This window comes from Schistocerca nitens, chromosome 2 (assembly GCF_023898315.1).
Source record: "Schistocerca nitens isolate TAMUIC-IGC-003100 chromosome 2, iqSchNite1.1, whole genome shotgun sequence".
Taxonomy (NCBI): domain Eukaryota; kingdom Metazoa; phylum Arthropoda; class Insecta; order Orthoptera; family Acrididae; genus Schistocerca; species Schistocerca nitens.
In genome coordinates, this window is record NC_064615.1 from 675,213,209 (window position 1) to 675,232,995 (window position 19,787).

Consider the following 19,787-nt stretch of genomic DNA (forward strand, 5'->3'; position numbering starts at 1 on the left):
AAAAAGGGATTATGAAGTATATGTACTCCATAACTTAAGTTATCACATATCATTTTTATGAGGGTTGGTGACCAATACTGAACTGATGGTAGGCCCAAACAAAGTTTCACACATGCAGGGATTTCTGCTGCCTCTTCAGAAACCTACTGCAGTGTTGGTTTGATTCAGTTGTCACTCGCCAGTCACTGAGAGCAGATCGCTGTGGCTGAGACCATTGCAGACCCTGTAAGTTGTGAAGTGCATGGTGTGATTAGATTTTTTCTGGTAAAAGGACCTTTAGCAGCAGAAATCCATTGCAAGTTATGCATAATGTATGGACCTGAAATAAAACAAGTTCTAAAATTGTGCTGAATATTTCAAAGTGGCTGCACAAATGTTCATGATGAGCTGCGGAGTGGCAGACCCAGGATTTGGACTGATGACATTGTTGATCAAGTGAACCAAAAACTTTGAAGTGATCAGCAATTGACTCTTAGTGGTCTGGCTAATGAATCCAAAATGTTGCTCGAACCTCAATTTATAGGATTACCACTGAACAGCTTGGATAGCACAAAATGTGTAAGAGGTGGGTTCCAAAAATGCTCACCTCTCAGCAAAAAGAGCAAAGAATGCATAAAGCATGGCGGTTTTTCCAATGGTATAGACAAGATGTAGACAATTTGTTTTCCCACATGGTTACATGTGACGAGATAGGGATATCATACACAAGTGCAGAATCACAACAAGACATTGCAGTAGCATCATCCAAGTTCAACCAAGCCAAAAAAGTTTAAGCAATCTCCTTTCTCAAATAGAGAAATGATACATACCATTTTTTGGAATGAAAAGGGCATTCTTTTGATTGATTTCATGGGCCTCGGGTCAACAATTATAACTGATTTATTGTGTGATCTTCTAACCAAACTGAAATATTGTACATAAACAGAACATGGAGGCATAACTTACCATACCATTGTCACATTTTCTTACCTTTAGCCTGTTTTTAACCATCATTATAATGTATGTATTTTAATGAAATACAAATATAGGATGATGTTTGCTATGTGGCAGCAGGTCATACACAGATAGCCATGAACTATATTTCTTCTTTAGTTTTTAAAAGGTAAATCAGTAGCAGGAGACTGCAGATGTGTGTGAAGTTGCGTTTGTGTGAGTGTGTGTGTGCATGTGTGTCTACTACTGACAAAGGCCTTTATGGCTGAAAGCTACAATTGGGTGAATCTTTTTGTTGTGACTATTGTGACTCAGTGTCTCCACTATATGGTGAGTAGCAACTTTCCTTCTCTGGTATTGTTGCATTCCATCCTTGATTTTCCATTGTTTGATATAGTATAAAAAGTATGTTCAGAGAATTAAAAATAATATGCTGTTGGTATCAGGTGGTATATGAAAAACAACCATGACATATCCATTTATTTGTACCTCTACAGAGAGTGGAAGAAATGGAGAAACTTACACTTCGTTTCGAGGTAGAGGACGCGGCAGACGTGATGATGGCACCATTTCTGTTGGACCAGGTGTTTGAGCCATCCTATTTTAATAGAAAAGCATACCACATATTTTAGATATGAAGTGTCATATACTTCCTGAAAAAAATAAATTATAAATAACCAGGGAAGTGATTATGTTGGCCCCAAAGGACCTACATTGCTTTCTAAAGTCCTTGCACAAATGCAAAATGTTATCATGGATTTATTGCACTGAATAAATATGATACGTGGTAGATATGCTGGTAAAAGTGTTTCGCCACATCACTACAAGAGTTCACGAATATTACCATGAAGTTTTGGTTATAAGAAATATTGTAATAAATATAATAAGAGAACAATAAATGGCTACAAAGTCTTTCTTTAACAGCCACATCAAATTTGGACAAAATGCCAAGCCTAACCAGCTAGGGGAAGGGCAAAACTTCGAAATTTCTGCTACAGAACTGACAAATTTAAATATAATTGTTATTTGCATATATAGAAGCCCAGATGGAAATGTAACTACTTTCATTGAAAATCTTGAGAAGGCACTTAACAGTATAAAAATAGTTAGTAAAACAACCATCATATGTGGTGACTTTAATATAGATTTCAACAAGAACTCAAAAGACAGATTACACCTTGAGGCCTTATTAAAAACCTACAACATACATACAACTATCAAATCCCCCACCAGAGTCACCAAATCGTCAAGCAGTGCTATAGATCAGATACTAATAAATACAGATAAATATTTATACAAATCTGGAAATATGAATACAGGTTTCAGCGATCATTATGCACAGTTTATTGAATTCCCAGTAGACACTGCAGGAAATACTGAACAACAAATGACAAGAAAAGGTAGAAATTTTAGCAAGCACAACCTAGAACACTTCAGGCACTTACTGAAAAAAGAAACATGGAATGATATAGACAACTATGAGGACACATGTAAATAGTTTGACATGTTCATGGAAATATTCTCCCATTATTTCAATATTTCTTTTCCAGTTAAAAACCAAACATTAAAAACTAAAAAAAGAAATGTTACATGGCTGACGAAAGGCATTAAAATATCATTTGCTGAAAAGAGGAGACTTTATGAAATCGCAAAAACACAAAATGTTACAGAAGAATTTCTGGTGCATTTCAAGAATTATAAGAGAGTGCTTCACAAAGTCATAAAAGAATCTAAAAAAACAACAAATGATCACCATATAAAAATGGCCAGGAACAAAATGAAAGCCATGTGGAAGATAGTCAGAGAACAAGTAGGAAATGAGACCTCCCAAAATGTAAATCTCCAGGTAATCCAAGATAGCAAAAAAATTACAAATCCAGAAGAAGTAGCCAATGCTTTTAATACATACTTTGCAAATATTAGTGAAAAATTACTATCTGACATAAAATCTTCAAATAAAAATCCTGCTACAACACCATCCAATCAAAACAGAAACTGCAACTCCCTGTTTCTTACTCCAACCAACCCTAAGGAAATTATACTATCAATTAGAGAGTTAAAAACAAAATTTTCAACAGGTGTGGATGAGATTCCAGATTATGTCATTAAAAATGTGGGGGACCTCATTGCAATACCATTAGCCCACATTTTCAACAGCTCATTAACAAATGGAGTCTTTCCTTCCTGCTTAAAGACAGTGAAACTAAAACCACTGTTCAAAAAGGGTAAGAAAGAAGACATAGCCAATTATAGACCTATTGCCTTGCTATCTACATTTTCGAAAATACTAGAAAAAATTTTTCGTAAGAGGTTGCTAGATTTTCTAGAAAAGTGCAAAATATTATCCACAACCCAACATGGCTTCCGGAAAGGCCAATCAACAGAAACAGCAATATATGAATTTCTGGGTGAAGTACTCGAAAAAATTGATAGTGGACAAAAAGTAACTGGCATATGCCTCGATCTGTCTAAGGCTTTTGACATCATAGACCACACTCTATTGCTGCAGAAGCTTGAAAGAATTGGTATCAGAGGTATGCCTAACAGCTGGCTTAGATCATATCTTACTGACCGCAAGCAAGTAGTAGAAATACATTTTCACAAAGAAAATAAATCAACAAGACACTATTCTGATTATAAAGCAGTAAAATATGGAATACCGCAGGGCTCGGTACTGGACCCCATCCTATTTTTGATATATATAAATGACCTAACATCAACCAACCAGTACCATAGCACTATCCAGTTTGCAGATGACACAAGCATATTAGTCAGCGGGGAGACTGCAGAGATACTACAGACAAGACTGTCTGAGGCATTAACAAATGTTGTAAACTAGTTCAACCAAAACAAACTAATAATAAATAAAAGCAAAACAGTAGCATTAAATTTTCATAATGTCAAGAGAAACATTGAAGAGGATATAAGAATTCAGATGTCAGACACGGATATTGCAAGTGTGCCTAATACAAAATTTCTGGGGGTCTGGCTACAGGATAATCTTAGATGGGAAACTCACATTGACAACATATTAAAGAAGCTAAGTACCATGTGTTATTTAATGAGAGTGCTAGAAAACTGCTGTCATAAGGACTGTCTAATGACAGTTTACTATTCTAATATACATTCTGTCTTAAAAGATGGGATCACTTTTTGGGGTAACTCGCCATCCTGCCTAAAACTCTTCAGGATGCAAAAAAGAATAGTGAGAATCATGGCTGGAAAAAAAAGGAACAAGCCATGTAGACCATTATTTAAAAGGATGGGGATTCTTCCCCTTCCATGTATTTTCCTTTTTGAAAGTGCAATGTTTATAAAGAAATATACAATAACAAATCCTAGTATCCTCCCCAAAAATGAAAATGTTCATCATCATAATACAAGACAGAAAACTGACTTTCATGTACTCCATACAAAAACCAGTTTGTGCCAGAAAGGAACATTACACCATGGAAAAATTATCTACAATAAATTGCCAAGAGAAATTAAAGTAAAGACTGATGTAAAAATTTTTAAAGCAGCATTAAAAGAATATCTGTTGACACAATGCTTTTATAGTGTGGAAGAGTTCCTCCAAAATCCTCGAGAGTCTAAGTGATGATTATGCATATACTGTAACCATTAATATTGGCCTATAAATACATTCAGATGTAATTCTCAAGTTTCTAATGGGGTTCAAGTATAAGTTATACACCGACTTGCCCAGTATATGAAGTAAAATTCTGTGAATGTAATTCTCTAGTGTACATGTCAGTTCATAGTGTAGAAGAGTTCCTCAAAAATCCTTAGAGCTTAAGTGAGGACCATGCAAATACTTTAATCGTTAATATTGGCTTATACATGTATTCAGTTGTAAACTTCAAGTTTCTAATTTTGTGAACATAATTTTCTAGTTTCTAAAGTGTTTTAATTGTAAGATATACTTTGACCTGTCCAATATCTGATGTGCTGTACTGTACATGTAAGATTTACTGGACCAATAAATACAATACAATACAATACCTACATCACTATCAGTCTGATTTATTCTCTAATAATGATCCTGGAGGCAATCACTAAAAGCTTTTAATTTTATCTGAATTTGACATAGAAATTTAACTGAGAACTTTTAAGGTGATAAATGAAATTCCTAACTTAATTTAAGAAATGTGACATAATTTGAAAAATTCATTGTAGACAAATATAATAAAATGTACCAGACTAAGATATTTATTAATGAAATGTAGTGTGCTGCAGCTTTCACTTCTTAGATTAAGATTATGGTTTTAGGGCACAAAACAGCTATGGTCATAAGCACTTTCACTTTTTAGCTTATCATATATATCATACCCTGTTTTATCATAATCTCAGTCATTCTACAACTCAAAGTATTTTAGAACTATAGACTTACTCAGAGTAGTTATTAAGTTCTCACCTCTCTAACATGTCTCATGTACTATTAGCTAAACAATACTCATAGGAAAAACTAATGCAGACTTTCAAGATAATCCTTCATGCCTGCATAGAGTATGCTGTGAAATTTGGCGATGTGTAAAATATTTAATTATCTTTTAATCAAAGAAGTTTTTGTAATTAGTGCAAGATGTAGAATTTTGAGAGTTTGGTTCACCTGTGAGGCTGAGGTGGATTTGTGTTTATTGGTGGGAAGAGCACAGCAGATGGTGGGGAGCCTGCAAAGCGTCCCCCTACTGGTGGTGCTGTGATGGGTGGCAAAGAAGAAAGACTCCCATCAGACCCGGCGGAGCTGCAACACACACAGGTAATTTATATCATTTCAGTAAAAATGGAAAAGTAAATATGTGATAAATGATTGCTAATGTAAATCTGTCATAATACTTAGATGTAAGTCCACTTTGCAAACGCTTCACAAAGGACGTCACTGTGGTAATAGTGGGTAGGGCAGGCAACAGCATAGACGGGAATCCTAATAATTCAACTGAGACTGACCTGGTATAGAGAGATTCAGCAACAGGACATACTAGTGTTGGGCTTCTGTCTGCCAGGAGAGCTAATTGAGAGGTGGAATGACTGCTCGGATCAGGTATGTGGTCTCATTATGGTGTGGTTTTTGTTGACTCTATTGGTAGGTGGGACTGTACTATGTATGACCTGCTTCTCAACTGGAGATGGAAGGGAAAACTGTCTGAGCTAATAGAAAAACCTTAAGAGGGGCACTATGGCATTTGGTGAAGTACAAGTGGTTACAAGAGACAGAATAACTGTTTTTTAGGGTAGAAAGGGCAGAAACAAAAGATGTTACAGGGACAGGTTGAAAATGATATTTACATTGATAAAACAGGCAGTCAGAAAGCAAAATTTAATGTAAACTATTCATGCAAACACCCCCTTACTTAAACTAGAGATATTCAAAAAGTGACAGAAAAATTAGGTTCATCCAGTTGTAACTCAGCCAGTGCACAAAATCAGTTATCATTACTCCATCAGAAAATCTGATGATTGAGATGTAAGCTTAATGAACTGCTTATTTGTGTTGAAGAATTAGAGTTGAGCAAAGCAGTTGATATTATCTATCTCTCTGAACATCATTTTACACCTGATATAGACATGTTAAATGTTATAGGTTTCAAGTTAGCCTCTTACACCTGTAGAGAAAATATGGAAAAAGGAGGAGTTGGCACATTTGTCAGATATCAAGAATATTGATATTAATGAATTTTGCTCAGAGTAGCACTTAAAAGCTGGAGCAAGAGAAGTAGAATTTCATAATAGGTCCTTTACAGTAACAATGTCATTCAATTTAATTCCTATTGTGAACTTTGTAACCAGAGTATGTAAATGCTGTGACTGATATTCATAATTTCTTTGAAGACAAATCTAGTCATATCACAAAAACAATAGTAAATAGACTCTCTGTTCATGACATGCAGCATCTTATACTAAGTGTTGAAACTTGTCAGGATATAAAAACTATTAAATCTGAGTACAACACTATAATAAATCAGTCAAAAATTGAGAGAATTTTAGGAGATTCTCCTAAGACATGAAATGGATAGATGTTTACAATACTTCTGATTCAAATGGAAAATATAAAGCATTCATTAATAAAGTTACTTCCTCATTTGAAAATTGTTTTGCCATAAAGGCAATTCAAATCAAATGGAAATCTAAAAATAAACCTTGGGTTACACAAGGAATAAATGTATCATGTGGGACAAAAAGGAGACTGTTTGTATTATCTAGGAGCAGCTCTGAAGTTAGCATCTAATGCATTACAAAGAATACTGCAAAATACTGAAGCAGGCAATCCAGAAATTTAAATAGTTTTATTACAAGAAAAAGATAATTACATCAGGTAACAAAATAAAAAACTATATAGGATATAGTGAAGACAGAGACAGTTGGGGCCAGAAAGGAAGAGGAACAGATAGGTCTAAAAATAAATGAGATATTGGTAACAAGTGCATGTAATGTTGCAAACCTCTTAAACAAATACTTTCTTTGTGTTACTGACTGCTTGAGATTATCAGGTTCAATAAACAGTCCAATGGAATGTCTGATAACAGTCTCTACAAATAAGTTCTGTAAATTGGTAATGACACTCACATCTCCCAAAGAAGTAGCATCCATCATAAAATCATTAAAATCAAAGTATTCTAGTGGTTATGATAATATAACAATGAAGTTAAGGAAAGAGTGCTCATGTGAGTTGAGTTCTATCTTAAGTTATTTGTGTAATTAGTTTCTTATCAGTGGAATATTTCCAGACTGGCTAAAATATGCTGAAGTTAAGCCTCTTTACAATAAGGGGGGAGAAAGAGACACCATCAAACTACTGATAAATAGAAGGGGGAGAAAGGGATACCATCAAACTATTGATCAATTTTATTTTTCCAGTTTTTTCAAAAATATTTTAAAAGGTTGTGTTGAAGCATCTTCTTAAGGAACTGACTGCTAATAATATATTGTCCATGTCATACTTTGGGTTCCTTAAAGGTTCCATTATGTAGAAGGCTATTCATACATACAGTAACAATGCATTTATTTCATTAGGTAACAAATTAGAGGCTATTGGCATTTTCTGTGACCTGTCAGAAGTCTCTGAATGTGTGAATCACAGCATTTTCTTAAGTAAATTAGAATATTATGGTGTCACTGAGTGTTCTGCAAAATGGTTCAAGTCTTACCCAAATAACACGAAACGAAGGGTATCACTGAAAAATACCTGTGGAGTAAACAATCAGTCTTCATCAACTGTGAATTAATTACATGTGGTGTTCCTCAAGGTTCCATCTTGAATTAATTGCTTTTGCTTGTGTGCATTAATGACCTCTTATCTGTTACATTGCTAGATGCAAGGTTTGTTATGTTTGCAGATGATAGAAACATTGCAATAAGTAGCAAGTCATATACAGATTTAGAGATGGCTGTTAATCAAATTTTCACTGACATTAATAAATAGTCTGAAGCTCATTCACAGTTATTTAACTCTGAAAAGACCCATTATATGCAGTTCAGCACCTGTAAGAGATTTATTTATATCATGTGTATAACATTCGAAGACATGCAGATCAAAGACATTGACAGTGTTAAATTGCTGTGATTACAACTCAATAATAAATTCAGTTGGGAAGGGCATGAATGATGTCAGATGTAGGAGGTATAAATATTTAAAAAAACTTGCATATTTTGATTACTTTTATTGCGTTATGTCATATGGGATCATATTCTAGTGTAACTCATCAAACTGAGCAAAAGTTTTTAGAATGTAAGATCATGTAATAAGACTCATTTGTGGTGCAAATTCAAGAACTACATGTAGAAACCTGTTCAAGGCACTGGGTATTCTAACCACTGTTTCTCAGTACATTTATTCCTTAATGAAATTTGCTGCAAATAATATGCCTCTGTTTCCAGTCAATAGCTCAATACCTAGTATCAGTAATATAATTAAGAATAATTTGCATAAAGCACTAAAAGTGCTTACCCTGGTACAAACAGGGTTCCAGTATTCATGTACACACATTTTCAATAAATTGCCAGCAACCATTAAAAACTTGGTTTCAGATAAAGCACAGTTCAAACCAAGTTTAAAAGACTGTTTGATAGACAACTCTTTATACTTTATAGATGAATATCTTAACAGGGACTCTTAGACTAGCTTGTGTAAAAATGTCTCTTTTAGATTTCAGTTTTGCCAGCAGTTGGTCACAACAGTTAAGGTTAGGTATTTTGTCTATGATAAATTTAGTGAAAGTGCAAAACTATGTTTCATTCTGACAGCATATTAATTCTGTAAGCATTAGCAATTCCAGTTTACTGCAATTTATTCACATGTTTTGACACTCTCCTGACAAATGATTAGGGAAGTGAATATTATATTCATATGTTATATGTTTTTTATGCTATACTTTCTGACATGTCCGCACCCACCAGAATCATCTAATTCTTGGGTCTATGTAATGAAAACTGAATCTAATCTAATCTAAAAGCATAGAGTATAGCTACAATTAATTCACATAATACTAAGCATGGAGGCACGTAAGAGGTAATTGTATGTGTATCACATAGGCACATAATAGGTGGCTGCATACGTAGTGTTTCATTAACAAGGTGAAGGTCTTGAGATGTGGGTCATTGATTTTAATTAAGTTTTGCAAGCACATTCTGTATTGAAAATAAAGAGACACATGTTTAGGCTTTTTGCTTGACACTCACTGGTTTTTTTTAAAAAGATGAGGTCAAGGTTTATGACAGAAAAATGTATTTTCAATGTTTTACGTCAAAAAATCATCTAAAAACAAATATTTTTATTAGTGTGATATCGGGTCAAAATCTAATAATGTTTGAGGTATTAATTCTATTTTCTTTTTATGCTGTAGCTTGGGTACCCATCATTCAATGAGGTCAGTGGTCATGCAGTCAAGGCAAGCCATTAGACTACCAGACTGGTGGTCCATGTTCAATTCTTGTTTGTGGCTGTTTTTTTTTTTTTATTTTTTTATTGTGTCTAATAATAATATTCTGATAATGGGAATACCGTTCCTTGTTATTTTGAAGCAAGACAAAGGAGGTGTAATTAATAATCAAATATTACATTGACAGTTATTTTCATCACAATACATGACATACTACAGTAGGACTTTCATGAAAATTATGCTCAACCAATCAGCGCAGTGCAAGTGATGTCACTAAAATATACCTCTCTTTTCAGTTGGGTGATGTTTACTTTTTTTGTCAGGTAAAGAATTTCACTGCATGACTTCAGAATCATGCAATATAAAAGCGGAGCAGAGAATTACAAGGCAGAGTCATCCATGTCCATTTTACAAGTTACACTTTTATGCACTTGGTATGCATCCAAATTGATATCTGATACATCTGCTTTTTGCATTGGGAATTAGACACGTTTTCCACTAACAATGTACCAGAAAACATGTCAATGCTATGAGATTTCATTCATGTGTTGTGTGTGGTGCAAGAAATATTTATGTTTTGTTTGTTTGTAAAATCCATTTGACCCCATTGGTTGTGAGAACACTCACAAATAGACTATCAATTAGGATTATGCAAAATATATTCATGTGTTGTGTGTGGTGCAAGAAATATTTATGTTTTGTTTGTTTGTAAAATCCATTTGACCCCATTGGTTGTGAGAACACTCACAAATAGACTATCAATTAGGATTATGCAAAATATATTCTAGATGTATTTCGTACTTTGTTTCAGAATGAAAATAACTGTTAATATATTATAAACACTTATTTGATTAATAATCACACCTCCTCACATTTTACTTTTAAAAAACTCCTGATGTTTTACTTTAAAAAAAGGGAGGAAGGGGAGAAAAGTATTCTGATTATCACAGTATTATCAGATACACTGAAAAAATGAAAAAAAGCCACAACCCAGAACCAAACACAGATCAGCAGTTTGGTAGTCTAGTGCCTTGACCACTCTAGACACGTAGAATGAAGAGACCCCAGATATAGTATGAAAACACAAACATGTTAATAACTTGAACATTAGTAACTTCAGAGCAAATATTATATTAATAAAAATATGTTTGTCTTTAGATGATCTTTTGATGTGTTGCACTGAAAATACGATTTTCTGTCCTAAACATTGACCTCAATTTTTGCAAAAACCATGTTGTCTAGCAAAAAGCCAAAACACATCTCTTTATTTTCATAACAGTACATCCCTGCAAAAGTTGATCAAAATTGGTGACCTACGTGTCAGACCTTCATCTTGTCAGAAACGAAAATTTCAACAGTTGATGTAATGGGAAAGCTTGTACAGAAATATTTCAACACATTTAACACAATATTTGTTGTTAATGACTGAAATAAAAACTTATCCTTCAAGCTGGAAGTGTTCATACTTGCACCAGCAAATGTGTGAATTCAGTATTTTACTTAAACTGCTTGAGGTCAGGAATTAGGTATAAAATAAAAATAATGTCGTGTGCCGAGGGCCTCCCGTCGGGAAGACCGTTCGCCTGGTGCAAGTCTTTCGATTTGACGCCACTTCGGCGACTTTTGTGTCGATGGGGATGAAATAATCATGATTAGGACAACACAACACCCAGTCCCTGAGTTGAGAAAATCTCCGACCCAGCTGGGAATCGAACCCGGGCCCTTTTGATTGACATTCTGTGTTGCTGACCACTCAGCTACCGTGGGTGGACAGTTGTCAAAAATAAATAAAATTTTCAAGAATGGTTAACAATAGATCTTTATTAGTTTTAAAATGTACACAAGCACTTAAAATTGGTTTCAGTGTGATATACTTTTAAGCAGTCTTGTGCATAAGGCCTGCACTTCACTCTATTCCCACAAGTTTCCTACAGTTCTGTTGTGAGACACAATGCAAAAGTTGAATGTCCATCTTCTGTAGACTTTTCAATGACCTGAAAAACAGTAAATTCTTTATGAACTAAATTATTTACTAGCCTTTTTTAAATATTGTCATGTTCCATTTTTCACTTTTTTCTCTATAAGAGTAGTTCCTGGTTCCTTGTGATTTGCTCACTTTCTGACAATGATTATACTACTGATTAGAATGGAAATTTATAGACTTAGCTGATAAAGTAGTGTTGACTGTCATTAACAGATGGCAGAGCAGTACAGTTTTGTCTGTGAGATTTCAAGTAGTGAGTATACGGTCATAATACCACCAGCTACGTGACTCATGGCCCATGTGTACATATTTGGGTTTCGGGGTATAGAGAATAAAAAAATTAAACATAATGGGATGGCAGCAGATGATAGAAAAATACACCAGTTACAGATGCTTTTTGTAAATGCACACTACCTGCTAGGAGAAAGAACACTCATCTCACTGTCAGCTCTATGTGGCCAGGCATCTGGTTCCATGGAGAACCTTTGTGATCTATGGAATAATGGTTCCTCAGGCCTGTGGAAAGAAGAGATTATCATTATGTTCATATCATTTAAGCCATTGAGAAGATTTTCTCATAGTTTTGTGAAAATTGTCACATTAACATTTAATTTACTATGATGTTGTTTAACTTCAGAATTTTTTTTGGTAATATACCCCATTAGGTATGTTTAATCCGTTTTGTTACAGTACCATTAGTTAGTCATCACAATACCATGTGGGTAGGGGGAGAGGAGATACTTTATGTCCACCTTTTGAAAATGCTGTAGTCTCGTCAATTACTTTAGATTTATAAATTTTGAAAAAAAATACTTATTGTTTTTAATGAATTCTTTTACCTGACTGCATAAATATTTAAAAATTTTCAGTTAAACTTTACCCTAAAATTTAAGTCTTAGTAGTAGATGCGACTTTCCCCAATAAGTGTCATATTCAATATTTTCAGTTTAAGGTCCTTACTTATATATTAATATCTGTTTAAAAAGTATGTTGTGAGTGAAATTCAACAACAGTTTATGAAATTTGCATTATTTAAATATTTTTATGAGGGTAGGCATGAAGTAAACAGACAACCTCCCTCCCTCCCCCCCCCCCTCACCCCCTCCTCACCCCTCCCACAACCACCACACAGTGTGTTGATATTGCTAAGAATCTGCTGAAAGATACACTCTCAGACAAAAAGAAAAACATTATGCACCATAAAAAAATTATCTGAATGGTACATAAATTTGGCAGATGTAATGTACATATACTAACAAACAAATATGATTATAATTTTGGAAAAAATTAATGATTTATTCAAAAGAAAGAGCTTCACAGACTGAGTAAGTTAATAATGTGTTGTTCCACCTCTTACCCTTATGGAAGCAGTTATTTGGCTTTGCACTGATTGGTATAGTTGTTTGATATCCTGAGGGATATTGTCCCAAATTCTGTCTGATTGGTGCATTAGATCATCAAATCCCAAGTCAAATGGAAGGCACTGCCCATAATGCTCCAAATGTTTTCAATTGGGAGGCTCAGGTTACCTTGTTTCGCAACATAGGTTTTGGCAAGCATGAAGATAAGCAGTATAAACTCTCACTATATGGACATTATCTTGCTGAAATGTAAGCCCTTGACAGCTTCTATTAAGGACAACAAAATGTGGCATAGGATATCATCAATGTACTCCTGTGCTTCAAGGGGGCCATGGATGGCAAACAAAGGGATCCTGATGTGAAAAGAAATGGTTCCCCAGACCATCACTCCTGGTTATTTGGCAGTATGGCAGGTGATAGTCAGTTTGGTATCCTGCCACCAGTCTGGGGTATTTCCAGACACATCTTCAGTCTGGAATCTCATTGACTGGAGTAGAATTGTCTTCAGTGAAGACATGTCTGGAGATGTCCCAGACAGTTTTGGGATAACAACCTGATTGTCACCTACCATACAAACAGACAACAGAGGGTGATGGTTTGGAGTGCCATATTTTTTCATATCAGGACCCATTTTATTGTCATCTGCATCACCTTTACAGCACAATGGTATTTCAACAATATTCTACATTCTATTTTGTTGCCTTTCATGGCAAGCCGTTCTGGGCTTACATTTCCACTGCTTGTCTTTGTGCTTGTCAAACCCAATCTTGACCAGCAAGATCATTGAGCTATACTGTCTTGATAGGTTGTGGTATGTCTTCCCCATGCCATCTTTGCCTGAAGTGGAAGGCAAGTCATTTTGATGTAAAAAAGGGGCAGTGTGAGGAGTGAGTAGGATGGCAGCAGCCGGTGGGGCAGGAAGGAATGTTCAGGCACAGTTTTTTATGATTTGAGCTGTGCAATTTCTCTATCAGATGACTCGACTTCAGTATTCTACCTGGGTCTGTGTGTCCCAGAAAATGTTTTTATCCTGTTGGCTCCAGAGGACATGAGGTGGCTGAAGTTGTTCCTACTTTGGAAGTCTGTGTTTGTGGCATCTTGATTAAGATGGAAGCATGGCATCATAATACTATGGTGAGGTACCTTACTTCTCTTAGGGAATTTGGGCACAGTGTGAGGTTTACAAACTGTTCCATTCTGTTCTGTGGCAGATACAGAAAAACCTCAAGGAGGGGGCACTAAAGATATCTTGAGCTACCTTTACTTATGCAATAATAAGAAATAATCAAGTCACATGCAAAGTTTAAGAAAGTTTTATTTAAAACTGATTATACACATATACAAGACAATGCCATCTTATGAGATAAAAAAGTTACAATTGTGGTTCTCTTCTTTAATGATGGATTCTATGCACCTATTCTTCCTGGTAAATTGGTTAATTATATTGTCAATAAGTCAATCAATGTCAGGATGAGTGTTCAACAGAGATAAGCCATTAAGTAGATCCTTCTGTTGATCTCAGCCATGTCTTTGTATGCCGTAGTGTTGAAAAACTTCTTTCTACTGAAGCAATAGATGCATGTAGACAAGCAACTATTTTGTACAGCATGTGAAAAGTAGGATAGACAGATCTAGGACAAACAGACAATGCTTGCATAACAGAATCATGATCATTAAGGGCATTTATGCTTGTTTGCATATATTGAAGAATCTCTCCCATTAGTCTCTTTTTAATCACAAAACAGTAGAACATTTGCAACTAATCTCGAACAAATGCAAGACAGAATAATGTATTGAGATCACTAGACTGGCCGCAACTTTTCTCATAGATATGTGTTATCTATTTATATGCCAGACAGAAATGTATAAAATACGATGATGCGGACGCGCGGGTTACATAGGAAAATACAACTACTCGATAACTCATTTCTGTCAAGTCAACTAATGAAAGAAATGAACAATAGCATGTGGGCTGACTGGTGGGGGTAGCATGGGTGGCAGTATGGCATGGGTGGCAAGGGTGGAGGGTAGGTGGGCTGTGTGCCCTGCGCACCCCCCATATATATCCGCCACTGATTCTATTGTCTTCTCCAATGTGTCACTGTCTGCTTATACACCTTACCCACCTTCATGGCTATTAGAACTCTAAAAATGCCCACTCAATTTTCCTGTTTGCTAAGCTCAGTAGTGGGTACGTTGAGTGCAATTTCAAGACTCCTGCATGTGTTTGTACCAACTCCTTATTGAACCACCAATAAATCTTTGATTTTCTGTAATTAATACACAGTGGATTCCCCCCCCCCCCCTTTTTTTGTGTATGATAGCTTTGTGGACTTTGATTTAAGTTACCTCATTTATCTCTGTGAATAGCTTTGATGCTTGCTAGTTAACTAGTTAATTCTGGGACAAAATGATTAATGCAGGTTCCCTGGTATTTAAGGTACTGTCTGCTAATGTAATCAAAGTTTGTTGGCAGTCATATGCATCCATTCAAATCTTGAAGATTTTCCATTCTGCATGGTGGCCTCTTGCCACCATTACACAATTGGTCATTGTTCTGAAATTGAATTATGATTGGCGAATGAATCCTCTCATCTCCTTGTCAAGATTTCAGTGTGAGTTCGGTAATAAGCCCTCGCACCCCCCTTTTTTGTTAATATTGGAGGGCTTGATTTCTCCTCCTTTATTGGTGTTGTAGGTGTGTTATTACACTCTTAGCCACATTGTGCTTAGTTTTGTGACCGAGGGGTTTAAGACCATTTACAATTTAATTATTTGTTGAACATAAAGATCCTATTTCTTGCCAGGTAATACTAGCAGTTACTAGTGCCATGTGCAGAGTTGCCTAGATTTATCACAAAACTGTACTTGGGTGGACAAAAAACTGTCACAATATTGTACCTTCCTTGGTATTTTTATTATGTATTTTTTTAAATGTGTGTGTGTCCTTTTGGGGAACTCAATGTAAATTTCAAGGTTATTGTTTTACTAAATTTTTATTTCTTTGGTGAGTGGTCTTGGCGAACATTCTGTGACACCAAGCAAATTGTAAATCAGTAAACTGCTGTCAAAAAATATGATAAAGTGAATTGTTAAATTGTTTGTCACACAAATTCTTCTTGTTGTAGCTGTCACATTGAATCATAGGTACTGTAAAAAAAATTTTTTTATTGTTCTCCTGTCACATAAGCTTGTATTAAAATTTTTTGATGTCCTAATAATTACATGTTATCTCATGATAGGAACTGAAAGTTGGTGATAAGCAATTAATTCTCAACAAACTGCAACAAATTTCCTTGCTTCATTGATGTGGTTGTTGAAAGTATTGGCTTCCATAACTGTGATAGTTAAGTGCAAAGCTTATTGGTTGTCTTTGAACACAGATATTTTCCTAACCACATACAACATTCAGGGTTTCCTATGTTTTTAACAGTATAACTTGGGTCAGGGTGGCAGTGTATTAAAGTCATATTTGAATGCAAAATAAACTCTGCACCACATGTTGGGGAAGTAAATATTTATGAAATTCTCTTAAGATTTGTTGTTGTTAGTCTTAGAGTGTTTTTTAATTTATTGTTGAAAGCTTAGAAGTAAATTTTTCTTAATTGCTTTGAATCATCTTTTAAGTACAAAATGTTAAATAAATATTTTGGTCATAAATGATGTTCAACCTTACTTGGGCCTAGTCCTTCCCCTCCTAGATAACCTCACACAATAGCTGTGTACCATTTTGTAGCACATCTTGGCTCTCTTTGGGTGCAGGGCATTTGTACGGTACTGAACATCATTCATACAAGGTTTCTTTTTTGCATAATTGATGTTGTAACTAGGTGTGGTTTTTTTTCTTTTTTTCAAATCTGTTGCCTTCCAAATGGAGCCTCAAAATGTGACTAGAGTGGGGGTTTGAGAACAAGCAAGAAGATCCAAAACCTTCTGGGTGATGTGGACATTTTTGAGTTGTCTGGGCAACTGCAGGCAGTGGCAGGTACACTGGTGCAGGTAACAATGGAGCTGGTTGGGCACGTAACTGTCACCATGCAGCACTGCTCTACTTATCTATCTGAATTCAAGGAAAACTTGAACCTTTTAAAGTATGGTATTCCCTCATGTCATCAGATTTATCATATGCGGGCTCAAATTATGCACTGACTGTGCCTCCACCTTGTCGTGGTTGCTATTGATCCCATATTTCAACCTTTTATCAAGCAGCTGCATAGCAAAACAATTAACTTGCAAATTGGTTTGAGTAACTTAGAGGAGGGAGGCAGGCAGGTTGGTGGAGAGGTAGGTTTTGAGGTTGTCAAAAGGGTGGTAGTTCTTCCATGAGTTGGAAGTTGGAAGGTGGAGAATATTTAAGTGCTCTTTGCTAAGTTGCCTAATCTTTTTGCAAGAAAGCTTTTGTGGGGGGTAGAGTGGCTCAGCATCAATACCCAGGAGGAACTAGTTGAGTTTTTGGGGTTTATTATGAAGTCAGAGGAGCAAGTTAATGTTTCCCAGCTATCAAGGAAAACTATTTTCCAGTGACTATAACCATTATGTCAAGGGTTCTTGGCAGTTATAACTGGGGAGGGTCTTGCCAAAAGGAGGTACATAAAGGAGTTGGCTGCATGCATACTAAGAGAGCATCTATTGGTTGAAGTCAAAAGTGACCTTGGTAATGGATATTTATATGGTGTTCAAGATTCTAATGAAAGTTTGACTAAGTATGTCTGGGAGGTGTGTAGCACTGCTGCAGCCTTTGATTTGGTACTCCCAGAGAAGAAAATTGTTGCCACTATCCTGCAAGCCATTAAGCTGGAAGATTGGTCTAGAGTTTTGTTTGCAGAGCACCCAAGGACTTATTAAAATTTGATGATGTTGTCATGACTGCAGAAGGAGTTAAGCAAGCAGATCAGAGGAGAGGAAGAGACAAGGCATGGTTTTAACACACATGGACTTCAATCCAGAGGTTGCCTCTTTTAGTAAACATTGCACTATTAGAGGAAACTGCTATCGTTGTGGCCAGCCTGGCCACCTTGCTTGACAGTGCCGGACTAATGTTAAACGTGCTCTGGACAGCTGACACCAGAGGAGCAGATGACAGGGGACTTTCTCTATCATATCTACTCACTGTAAGGCATTGAAAGCTGTAGCTGCTAATCCTCTTCCCTTTTTGTGTACTTATGTTAACAATGAGCCCTTGTGTGCCTTGCTTAATTTGGGTAGTTGTGTTGCCTTGATGAGCCACTGGTGCTACATTAGGTATCGCCACTTTGTAAGCTTCCAGAATTGTGTTCAGTTGGTTTTTCTTGCAGAGCATCAATGCTGAAGCCCTTCCTGTATTGGGGTGTAAAAGGTGTTTTGTCATGTTGGTGGTTTTCGTCACGAAGGATGTGAATACTGATCTTTTATTAGATTATGATTTTGTTGATAAGACAGGGCTTGTGTTGAGTTATGCACTTCAGAGTTTTTACCTTGGTTTCTGTCTGGAGGTGGAGTTTCCTAAGTGTAACAATGCTGAGCAAGTGACACTGTACAGCAATCATAGTTGTGTGAGCAAGGAATGGGATTTTGATATTGGGTATTTGGAACCTGGGCTCTCCTTAAGCTGTTGTGTAACTTCCTTGAGTTTCTAACCAACAATCTGGGTATTACCAACCATAGAGAGTATAAGATTTTGCTGTCTGAACAGATTCCAATCTCCTAATGGGGACCTGTAAAGTGTTGCTAATATCAATATTACATTATGTAGCTGTAGTTCGCATGCACAAACTTCAAAGTGCTGATTGACACAAAATTTGCTTACTTCTTCAGTTTTGTATTTATACCCTTGTTTTGTCTAAATGGCAGCTCCTCCTTTATCCGTGCTAGATCTACAAATGTAAGATGCTAAATTATACCCATTTAGACTGACTTTCCATCCCCACAGTTACATGGTGTTCAGACAGACAAAGTATATCAATATCATTCTTAATTGTGATCATCTAAATGCACTAGCAGCTCATCTACTTGTTTTCCCTGATATTTTGATGAAGTAAATTGATACTGCCCTCAGCTTTATCACTATTTACTATACATGAAGATTCTTTTATTCTATTTTTCTTGCTTATTGTCTGCCTGGACTTTGTCTTTAACCTAAAAAAACCTGTCTATCTGGTCCCATTAACCACAGGGATCATGTTCAGCACTTGCGTTTGGTTTTTGAAGTTTGAAGACATCTGGCTTCACTGTGATGCCAACTAAAGTCACTCTATTTCAAAGGGAGATTTCCTTTCTTGGACATTTGGCTTTGGTTGGCAGTGTTAGAATAGACCAGTTGAGGACCCAGACCATTTATAGCTTTCATCCTCCCAAAACTGAGAAAGCAGTGGTGCAGTTCATAGGGATGACCAACAACTTCCAGCAATTCATACCCCAGTTCACTGAATTAGTGGGCCCTCTGAATCTTTAGTGCAAGAAAGGAGAGCCCTTTGTGTGGGTGGACAGTCAGCAAGCTGCATTTGACTCTCTTAAGGTTGCTCTAAGTAACACTCCCATTTTGGCCATACCTGATTGTTACTTGTTCTTTGTTGTACATACAGATGTCTCCAACCCTGGGTTGGCTGCTGTTCTTCAGAAGTAAGAAGTTGAGCAAAGGCCATTGGCTTATGTTTC

General features: G+C 36.0%; 1 protein-coding gene across 1 annotated transcript in view; it reads right to left on the minus strand.

The window, feature by feature from the left end:
* The window catches only part of LOC126235237 (kinesin-like protein KIF19), a 605,478-nt gene that overhangs the window by 32,885 nt on the left and 552,806 nt on the right, over nucleotides 1–19,787 (minus strand). Inside the window, exons 14-16 of the mRNA XM_049943969.1 lie at nucleotides 12,208–12,309; nucleotides 5,543–5,677; nucleotides 1,457–1,531 (exon numbers count right to left, since the gene is read on the minus strand). Of these exons, the coding sequence (XP_049799926.1) occupies nucleotides 1,457–1,531; nucleotides 5,543–5,677; nucleotides 12,208–12,309 (312 nt within the window). The remainder of the gene's footprint in view (nucleotides 1–1,456; nucleotides 1,532–5,542; nucleotides 5,678–12,207; nucleotides 12,310–19,787) is intronic.